Source organism: Adelges cooleyi, unplaced genomic scaffold, assembly GCF_023614345.1.
Source record: "Adelges cooleyi isolate 19-005CV unplaced genomic scaffold, UGA_ACOO_1.1 ACOO_flye_CR_arks_rails_tigmint_CR_PRNA_519, whole genome shotgun sequence".
NCBI classification, from domain to species: Eukaryota; Metazoa; Arthropoda; class Insecta; order Hemiptera; family Adelgidae; genus Adelges; species Adelges cooleyi.
Window position 1 is genome coordinate 610,204 of NW_026096208.1, and position 10,947 is coordinate 621,150.

Consider the following 10,947-nt stretch of genomic DNA (forward strand, 5'->3'; position numbering starts at 1 on the left):
TAAAAAACACTTTCAAGTATGCAAAAAAATTGTGCGCTATTTTCAATAAAGCAATATTTTTCAGTCAGTTTACAATACCTATGGTTTTTCTAATGGTTTTCTATATTATTAATTAATCATATTAGCACGTATAACACGATGATGTTTGTTTATTTTATTGCTTTCATCGTTTTAAGGTCAAGTCCTGGTACGTAATATATTTCATACAAGTTTACATAAATAATTATCTTCTTCTAATCCAAGCAAATAGTAACACAATTATGGAAATTATACTAATCTACGGTATTTGTTCATAAAAGATGGCCCCATAAATGTTTACTTAATATCCTTCTGCAAACCTCCTTACTGACGAGTTATAATGTCTAAGCTTTCTCTAGAAAGTCTTAGTGGAGGCAAGTTTAGATTCAGGTCCTTAATTTTATATTCAACGCTAATACGGTTAAAAGATTTTACAACAATCAGAGTTGGACTGTAGCAAACTATACTTGGTGGCGACGCTAAAAAAATTAGGGTCTGAATACAACAATGAAAACCGTATAATAAATTAATAAAGTATTTTAGTTCAATCGCGTTGGCCTAAATGTATTGCTAAGGCATGTCTTACTGCAGTGTCGACAGTTGATCATGAGCGTAGTGTATTAGACTGACGGCTTATCCAAGTATGTGTGTAATATTTAAAAATACTTACAACAACAATATGTTTTTGTACCAAGATTTTTATACAAAGGTTGTAACCATGGTTACCATACAAATCAAGGTTACCACAATTGACACGGTTACCACATGCATCAAAATAAAATGACAAAACTAAAAATAGCTTAAGAGGCTTAATTAAACAAATTATGGGTTTTGCCATTTAAATTATGGGTTTTACCGAAATTATTATTCCTACATAAGTTATTAGTTTTGATAAGAAAATTTGTTTGGTTAATCTAAGTTAAGCTGTACATTGCTCACTATTCAAAAAAAAAAAAGAAGAAAAATCAGATGGCTGGCCACTGTTTTATATCGTAAATAAACAATACGAATGCGTTTGCAAAATTAATTTTATTTTTTAGCATTTCCTGCTCCAACAGGATATGCATCGTCTTCGTCCAATCCGGCTGGTTACGACCAAATCGACCACTCTCATATGTTGGTCGACGACCTTAGCGATCTGTGTCTAAACAAAAGGTATGTGTTATCCTACGTCTTTTTATAAGAAATACAGGGTATAATGTAAAGTTCTACCGAGCTTCAAATGAGACATTCAGGATGCTCTATGGGTACAATAAATTATATTTATTTTATTTAAACTTCAAAATAATTTAAAATAGAACTCGTATCTCAGAAAAAATGGTCTTAAAAAATAATTTAAAATTTATAATCAGGAAAAAAAAACTCCTTGATTTGATAACAGTATGTACCATGATTTTTTGGTGATTAGAATTAAAGAAAATTAATGTAATTTGTTGTACTCATAGAGCATCCTAAATATCTCATTTGAAGCTCGGTAGAACTTAACATTACACTCTGTATATAAATATATATATATATATATATATATATATATAAAATCTCTAGTCACACGGTTTGTTCGCGATGAACTCCGAGACTACTTAACTGATCTTGATGACATTTTTTACACTGTGTGTGGATATAGGGTAGGGATAGGGGGAAGATAGGAGTAGGAGATAGAGGGTGAGAGATAGGGGGGTTGGGGATGTAGGTGTGAATGGGGTCGCGGGTGGGAATTAGCTCTGGCACATAACCGAAAAAAGTGTTACCAAAAAAGCGTTAAGCTGTAATCTGATAAGAGATATGTTTTACGTTCAACGTTGAAATTAGAGCTAAATGATAAATTCAAAACAGTTTAAGGGCCCAAATTCTCTATGAATGGTTTTGAGCCAGATGTTGAAAGCTACAATATTAGCCAGAAACTTGATGTTTTAATATACTAGCCACCTTAGGTACTAGCTTGTTACTGCTTGTTAATTAACTATATCATTATTTATAATTCCACCACTACTCTAAATTTATTTGGTACTTCAACGAGACATGAAAATGCTCTTTCGTGGTTGCAGACTCGGCTGAAAACCTTTTTTCCATAGGGATGGGGATGGGGATGAAGTTGGGGATTAAGATGAAGATGGTGATGAAGTGGAAGTTTGATAATAAAATATCATAACAAAAAAAATGTTTCAATTTCTTAACACGTGCGAAGCAGGGTACACGGGTAGCTAGTATATATATATATATATACTAGCTGATGGCTAGTATATATGCAGGCTTTATGGCTAATTCCCATAAAGCATGGAATATCAGTTATTGTCCTGTCAGGATCAGGTTTATCACCTCCGCTATTTAAAATATAACCCAAAAACTTAAAAACTCGTACGTTTTTTTTAATCAAATTTCGACTGTAAAAAAGTAAACTTTTTTAAGTTTTACCCCCCCCCCTCCCCCCAAAGTACCAACTAGTTGAAATTTGTGATTTATAGACTTGCTATTCGAAGGAATTGGTCCAGTATTGAAAAAGTTACAGTGTATACAGATAAAAAAATAATAACACACATCAAAGTAAAACCAATACCTTTGCCGGTCTGCATCGAAGCTAAAAACTTATTTGTTTTATTGCTCAGTATTGTTTTTAACGATATAACATTGTACATAAATTATTATTCATCTTTAATATTTATAATTATACAATAAATTATTTTTATTTTTATTTTAGGTTTTCGGATGTTGACTTAGTTGTAAATAATCAACAAATACACGCCCATCGCGTTGTATTAGCCTCACGCAGTGATTATTTCAGGCAATTAATTAGTACCATTAAGTATATTATTCTCTAAGACTTAGAGACTAAGTAATAATAATACCTTAATAAGTATAACACGTAGGTAGTTTTAATTTTTTTTTACGGTATCACCAATTTTCTAATGAACTAGCCTAAATGTTTTCAAAAAAAAATTCAGCGACATCGAGTGCAGTAAGATTTTAAATATTTTGTAAATGTTGTACACAATAAAATTCTAAATGTACTAATTGTACTTGCTTTATGTAAATTGATTATATGGACCACCTATTTATTATTATTATTTATTTATTATGAATAAACGAGCCGAGCCCTTTTGGTACAATTAACAAGTAAAATAACAGGTTGTTAACCAATAGGTATAGTGATAGTTAAACTGATATTATTACTTATTTTATGTTGATCAATATGACTTGCCAACTTAAATTAAACGATAGTAAATTTTAATAGACTTTTAGAGTGAAAACCCACTTGATGTATACATATGCATTTTTGTACTAATATTATGATATTTTATAGCGCATTACTGTATAGAGATCATACAGATTCCAGTCTAAAAAAGGTGCCAATAAAAAAAGGATCAGTAGCCTCGGTTGAAGCACTTCTTCGGTATATTTACTCTGGTCGACTGAATTTAAGTAAACTAGAGGTAACTTATAATCGACTTAGATGACCGGTATTAAAAGGCCAAAAATGTACATTTTTCAAGGTTGTGCGTTTTTTAAGTATCGTTCAGTCGATTGGTTGTGTTTTATGTATTTAACTATAAATAATATATATTATTCAGAAAACAATTAATTATATACATAAGAAGACATTTTTTATTTTTTAGATTAAAGTTATTGTGGAATTATTAATTCTCTCGTGTGAATTTTTTTTTACAAACTTACAATATTCACTGACCGAGTATTTGCGGAGGAACATCAATGTAGACAACGCAAGTTCGTTGTTTGTTGTAGCACATTCCTACCAAATCAAAGACCTCGAAAACGAATCACTTAATTTTATCGACATCCACGTTTTGGACGTATTGCAATCAGACGATTCTCGCTCTTTGACTCCCGTAATGATATTTTATAGAAAAAATTCAATATATCTCGTGTTAGGTACCCAGTTTTGACAGGTATTTTTTTTTTTTTTAGGAAGCATTTCAACTAATTCTTAATTGTGACACGGCTTATGCTAACGAATTGGATAAATTCCGTGCAGTTTGTCGCTGGATCAAAAAGAACCGAAACAAACTAGTTCCTGATGCTAAAACCAAAATTTTATCTGCTGTCAGATATCAGCTTATGAACGATGAAGAACTGGCTGAAGTTAGGCAATCAGATATGGTTCGTTCGAATAGAAATATTTTGGACGTCATAAATTTGAGAATAGAGTCCCTCCCACAAGAATTTGACGATCGAGGACGATTAGGTATGCCAAATGCAATAATTTGCTTAGCAAATTATGTTAGTATCATCTACTTTATTCTTTAGAACCCAATGTAAATTTCGCTGAAGATACACCCAATGAGATTTCTCAAATTGATGGCGGTACCATGATCATGTTGGATCTTCCATCCAACATAAACTATATTGAAATGGAATTAAACGACGAACAAGCAATGTATGGTTTCAATTATCATTATTTCTAATCAAAAGATTTGATATTATTTAAATTTAATAATAACAATTTAATTAAAATTGGATTATTATATATTTTTGTCTCAATTAATATAAAAAAAAAAAAAATAATAGTTTCCAAAATAATAAATAATTTACCAATTAAATTTTTGATCCTTTTTTAATAACATGTTATTTATTCACCGAACAGTTTTAAAATGATAGCTTCAATTTTTTTTGATTTAGGCATTACACTTATTACATTGAAGTATCAACGGATAAACGTCAATGGTTGCGTGTAATAGATCATTCGAATTATCATTGTCAGTATACTCAACGTTTGTGGATTAACCGAATATTTGTTCAATACATTCGAATTGTTGGCACTAATAATACTAGTGCTAAAACTTTTAACTTTTTGAAAGTGATGTACAATACGGAAAAATTGGACCAGTTCGAAATAAAAAACGGATTAGTGGGTAAGGACAACACTTACTTATTCCTTGAATTGTATAAAAAAATCAAAGTTGTCTAATGTGCTGATTTTAATTCTATTAGCTCCAAAGTACAATGTTACTACACAAAATATGAACTTTGCTGTAAACAAAAAAAAACCAGATTGCTTACAGGTTCAACTCGCTCAACCGTATATGCTTAGTTCATTGAGGTAATCGTTTACAAAACATTTAACTTTTACTTGGTTTATATTGTTTGTGCGTAAAATACAAATTTTTATTGTTTAAAAAAATGATTTATGTTAATGCCAGTTGACTCTGGCAATAAGATCAGGATTATATTTATAATTATAATTATTTATAGGATGCTAATTAATGACGGTGAAAGCGAAACCTGTGGTTACATTATACATGTTTCGGCCAATGATGAAGATTGGAAAATTATTGTAGATAAATCTAATAAGTCGACACGATCCATGCAGTTGTTAAAATTTGATGCCACGCCAATTGTGTACATACGTGTTACGGCCGTTCGCACTTCAGAAAATGATAAAGTAATATGATAATTCGAAGATTGTATTTTAAAACTGTTTTGAACATTTTTTTGTAGCTATTCAGTCGTGTATTGTTGGAGGCACCCGCACAAGAATCTCTAGATTCTGACGTCACGCCGCTCCAACCAAAAAAGCAGCGGTCGATATCACGTCTTATGGGTCATAATTAGCGTCATCCTTGGTTCTATGGTCTACTTCAATATGGATCCAGTGTGTTTTATTTAAATCATATTATATGTAACTATAATTTTTTTTCGCTTAATAAATATATAAAACATTAAAATTAATGTTCAAATATGACTCTATATTATGTTATAAACATAACAATATTGGTTCACGAATGTCAGTAATTAAACAAATTATTTTTCCCAACCCATATAGTATGGTTGATCGTAGTTATTACATTTTTCTAGTAGTGAACATATTTAACAAGAATGTTGGTTACAAGTTGTGTTAGTAGTCTTTTAAATCGTGTTTCGAACGAATACCATACATTTTTATGTTAACAATTTTCTTAGATAAATTACAAATTATGTTGTTTACGATTAAGGAAATTATAGGTATTGCATATATCCATATTGGTACGATACGGTTTTTTGAAAGCTCTCCTCAGTATGGAGTTTATCGTTGATAAAATGTTTTCAAATTCGTATCATGTGCTCCTCCCCAAGCAGTTATTCCATTGGAGAAAATTGACTGAGCAATTGCACAATAAACCATTCCCATGGCGCAAGTCAATAAAATATTTTTCTTGATTTTTGTGTAACAAACTTCAAAAGTGATCAAATTATATGTTTTTAGGGTCGTTGGTTGCGAATCTAATATCAGTTTTCAATTTAACTCAACCAAAAATAACTTAAGTAAACAAACAAATTTTAACAAAATTTAAATCCTAAAAATAGTACTTGAGTATCGAAACATAAAAGTATCATTCTAATAGACGTACATAAAAATTTCGAAATTATTTGATACATTTTTTTAAAGATTTCAGGTGTATATGTTAAAATATAAGAAATCCGCGAAAAACACAGTTTTCCGGCACTAAATGAAAATCTGTTGTCCCGATTTTTTTTTTCGTCATGGAAACCTATAAGTTCTTATAGTGTTCTTACTAGTGACAAATGTTCAACTTGAAGGTCTAAAAACTACGGCTAAAAACCCTCCTTAAAAAAAACCTGTACCCCCTTGAGGGAAATAGGTAAAATTTAAATTTGATACAATTGACGTTTGTGGGCATAAAAAATAAATATTTCTTTAAAAATTTCCACACGATCCGACTCTTTTTCTCGAAATTATAGCCAGTTAAATTTCTAACTTAAAAACTCGTATGGCTTTTTTTGTGTTTTTTCAATTTTTACCCCCCCCCCCCTCAAAGTACCAACTTTGTGATTTATAGAGTGTCTGCTCATAGGAATTGGTCCAGTATTTAAAAATTTACATTATAAACAGACACAAAAAAAGCCCTCATCATGATAAATCCAATAGCATCTCTGCTTTGCATCCCTCTAAAAACGCTTGTAGCGATACGAAATAAAATTTTTTAATTGAATTAGTAGGTTCATAGGCTTTTGATGTAGCTCCAAGTACTAGAAAACATATTCACGATCCAATTAATTTTGCCTTTGAGGGAAAATCTAACCTTTTTGTTGAAGAGCAAGTAGTAAATTGAAATTGTTTTAATGGTGCTGCAAAGACAGACCGACTAAGTAGAAGAAAATACACAAATATAGATAATAATTTATAATTTAATTCAGTGGCATATTTACAGGGGTGATATATCACCCCCCAGAGTCCTATATTTTTATATAAATATATACCTAATAATCTGTTAAATGTTAAATAGAAAACTTCTTTTGACGAAATGTCAAAAAAAAAAATTAATTAAACTATTAGATAAAGTATTCTATTATGTTTATAATAAATGTATAGCAACTAAATTTCATTTTTTCACCCAACGAACACGTTTTTTGGAAACTTTTTTTTTCTTGATAAATTTCTATTAAAGAAAAAAAACACTGATCACCTTTTTTGGCCCCTGTATCGATGACTTTCTGTAAACCAGAATTGCATATAAAAAGAGTATGGAAAAATGTTATTGATGTAATAGGTATATTCGCTATAAATTTGCTACTGCACAATATGTATATGAATTTTATTATACACATCGCACAAAAAACGAATACCTATTGTGTACACATTTCTTTCTTTTAAAAACATTTTCAAGTATGCAAAAAAAATTGTGCGCTATTTTCAATAAAACAATATATTTCAGTCAGCTTACTATACCTATGGGCGGTGAATTGTTTTTCTAAGTGTATACTATTCCTAAATCATATTAACAAGTATAACACGATGGTGTTTATTTATTGTATTGTGCTCATCGTTTTATGGTCAAGTCCAGGTATGTAATATATTTTATACACGTCTACATAAATAATTATCTACTTATAATCTAAGCAATTAGTCTTAAGCTGTAAGTTCTGACCAAAATTATGGAAACTATAGTAATCGCCGGTAATTGCTATTTGCTCGTTAAAAGATGGCTCAATAAGTTTTCCCTTTTTCTTTTGCAAACCTCCTTAGTGACCAGTTATAATGTCTAAGCTTGCTCTAGAAAGCCTTAGTGGAGGCAAGTATAGACTCGAGTCCTTAATTTTATGTTAAACGATAAAACGGTTAAACGATTTTACAACAATCAGAGTTAGACTGGCAAACTATATCTGGTGGCGACGCTAAATAAATTAGGGACCGAATACAACAATGAAAATCGTATAATAAATGCACAAAGTATTTTAGGTCAATCGCGTTGTCTTAAATGTATTGCCAAGGTATGTCTTACTGCAGTGTCAAAAGTGGGTCACGACCGCAGTGTATAAGACTGACGGCATATCCAAGTATGTGTGTAATACTTAAATAATACTTACAACAACAATATGTTTTTGTACCTATGGGAAAAATATGTACACGAATTTTGAACACAATTATTCGTTTATAAACTCTATCGGGTATCGAAAAAGACCGTGCGCCATTTAAATGGAATTTAATATTTTAATTGGGCTTCGATACCTTAAGACGAGATTTTTATACCAAGGTTACTAAAAATACCATAGTTACCACAAATGACACGGTAACCATATGCATCAAAGTAAAGTGACAAAACTAAAAATGGCTAAAGAGGCCTAATTAAAGAAATTATGGGTTTTACCGAAATTATAATTACTACAAAAGTTATTAGTTTTGATAAGAACATTTGTTTGGTTAACAAAAAGTACATTGTTTTCATTTATGAAAAACATGTTTTCGACCGTAAGTCGGCCATTTTGAATTTTGGACCGTATATTTTTGTACCCACTTTGTACTCTAAAAGTCTCTAATAAACAACTTTTTGAATGGATTAGTATTTTTTTTTTAGATAAATCAATTAGTATTTAAAAATGGGATACCCTGTATATCTCATTCTGGTCTACTTAATATATTATTGATTTCATAAATATTAACCGATAAGAAACAACAATCTACGTTGCCATTTGCTCACTAAGAGATGGCCGAATAAGTTTTTAATTTTCTTTCGCAGACCTCCTTGTTGACTAGTTATAATGTCCAAGATAAGCTCAACAGAGTTCAGTATTTAAAAAAAAAATGAAAAATCAGATGGCTGGCCACTGTTTTATATCGTAAATAAACTATACAAATGCGTAGGCAAAATTAATTATATTTTTTAGCATTTTCTGTTCCAACTGGATATGCATCGTCTTCGTCCAATCCGGCTGGTTACGACCAAATCGACCACTCTCACATCTTAGTCAACGATATTAGCGATCTGTGTCTAAACAAAAAGTATGTGTTTTATTACGTTTTTTAATAAGAAATACAGGGTGTAGTGTAAAGTTCTACCGAGATTCAAATGAGACATTAAGTATGCTCTATGGGTACAATAAATTATAATTATTTTATTTTAATCTTAAAATAGAACTCGTATCTCATTAAAAACGGCCGTACGAAAAAATTATTTTTATATTTAAATACAGGAAAAAAAGTCTTCTTGAATTGATAATAATATGTAAGATGATTTTTTGTTAAATAGAATTTAAAAATATTTTTATCATTTGTTGTACTCATAGAGCATCTTAAATATCTCATTTGAAGCTCGGCAGAACTTTACATTACACCCTGTATATAAATATATACATATAAGATTCAATTGGATGTAATGGACTGGCGGTTTTTAATTATGAAAATGTATTTAATATTTACAATTCAGGTACTCAATGTAAGAGTCTTTGAAATTTTGAAACGAATCCCCAACAAAAACCTAACACTGAAAAAAGGACAAGTTCCAGACCCCCTCCCAAAAATGTCAGCATATAAAAGTAGTGATATCTACATTGTGGCCAAATTTGCTATTTCTTTAGTTGATAACCACACTTAACTCCTACTTTCATGAGCAACACTGCTCTTTTATTTGTATTGCTTGACACTTGGCCAGTTTGTGAATGAAACATGACCTTTCTGAATGAGGCATAAAACAGACTAGTCCGCAATGTAGATACCACTACTTTGATTAGTTGGCTTTTTCGAGAGGGGATCTGAACCTTTTTCTTTTTTTCTGAGTTCTCTTCTTCCCATCACACACATAACTCCTGGGTGAGTACATTTGATAATGATGTTTCATGCTTAATTCAGAAACTGGCTGCTTAACACTTGACCAGTCAAATGAATTGAATATATTTATTGATGGTTTACCAAAGAAATTAAAAAAGATAGATACTTTTCTGTATTCACTTGCTAGGTACAAATTATTGAATGTAATATTAATTATATGAAATTTATATTATATAAATATGCAAAAGCAGTTTTTAAATAAACTCATATTTTCAATAGCTCTGTATTGTTTTTAAAGATATAATTTTAAAAAACATATTCATTTTTAGCATTTATAAGTTTATTAATAATAAATTTCAATTTTATTTTAGGTATTCAGATGTTGATTTAGTTGTAGATAATGAACGAATCCACGCCCATCGCATTGTATTAGCCTCACGCAGTGATCAGTTCAGGCAATGAATTATTAACATTATGCATATCATTCTCCAAGACTTACAGGCTAAGTCATAATAGTACCTTAATAAGTATAAGGCATCTACACTTTTGTCAACTTTATTTTTTTTTATAATTTTTTTAAATAGGTAGTTTTGCTTTTTTATACGGTATCATCAATTTTCTAATCAACTAGCCTAAATGTGTTCGAAAAAAATTACAGCGGCGTTAGGTGCCTTAAGATTGTTAATGTTTTGTAAATGTTATTAAAAAAAAGTTATAAAAGTTAGTTTACTTGCTTTATATAAATTGTTTATATTGACCATCTATTGATAAAACTAAGTGTTTAAACTGATCGATTTACTTTTTTTATGCTGATCAGTATGATTTAAAAAACTCAAATAAAACGAGGGTAAATTTTTAATGACTTTTAGAATGAAAACACGCTTGTTGTATCCCATACACTGTCTCTGACTAGCTGTAGTGAACAAATTGCA

At 30.3% G+C, this 10,947-nt stretch overlaps 2 protein-coding genes across 3 annotated transcripts; both read left to right on the top strand.

The window, feature by feature from the left end:
- Positions 1-358: 358 nt before the first annotated feature.
- Positions 359-4,809, top strand: LOC126842416 (BTB/POZ domain-containing protein 9-like). The gene is made up of 8 exons (XM_050579427.1): positions 359-392; positions 1,059-1,173; positions 2,714-2,735; positions 3,630-3,860; positions 3,940-4,216; positions 4,279-4,408; positions 4,651-4,765; positions 4,804-4,809. Exons 1-8 carry the CDS (start codon positions 359-361, stop codon positions 4,807-4,809), a joined length of 930 nt encoding a protein of 309 aa, XP_050435384.1.
- LOC126842374 (BTB/POZ domain-containing protein 9-like) lies at positions 4,785-10,486 on the top strand. Of its 2 annotated transcripts, XR_007686324.1 has the most exons (6): positions 4,785-4,883; positions 4,963-5,071; positions 5,224-5,413; positions 5,470-5,650; positions 9,136-9,250; positions 10,387-10,470. XR_007686324.1 is itself a non-coding variant. In XM_050579324.1 (5 exons), the coding sequence occupies exons 1-4, from the start codon at positions 4,832-4,834 to the stop codon at positions 5,581-5,583; spliced, it is 465 nt and encodes a 154-aa protein (XP_050435281.1). In that variant the 5' UTR covers positions 4,785-4,831; the 3' UTR covers positions 5,584-5,623; positions 10,387-10,486. The 2 variants fall into 2 exon arrangements, 1 of the variants encoding a protein (XP_050435281.1); XM_050579324.1 differs by lacking the exon at positions 9,136-9,250 and having other exon boundaries at positions 5,470-5,623; positions 10,387-10,486.
- The last annotated feature ends 461 nt before the right edge of the window (positions 10,487-10,947 follow it).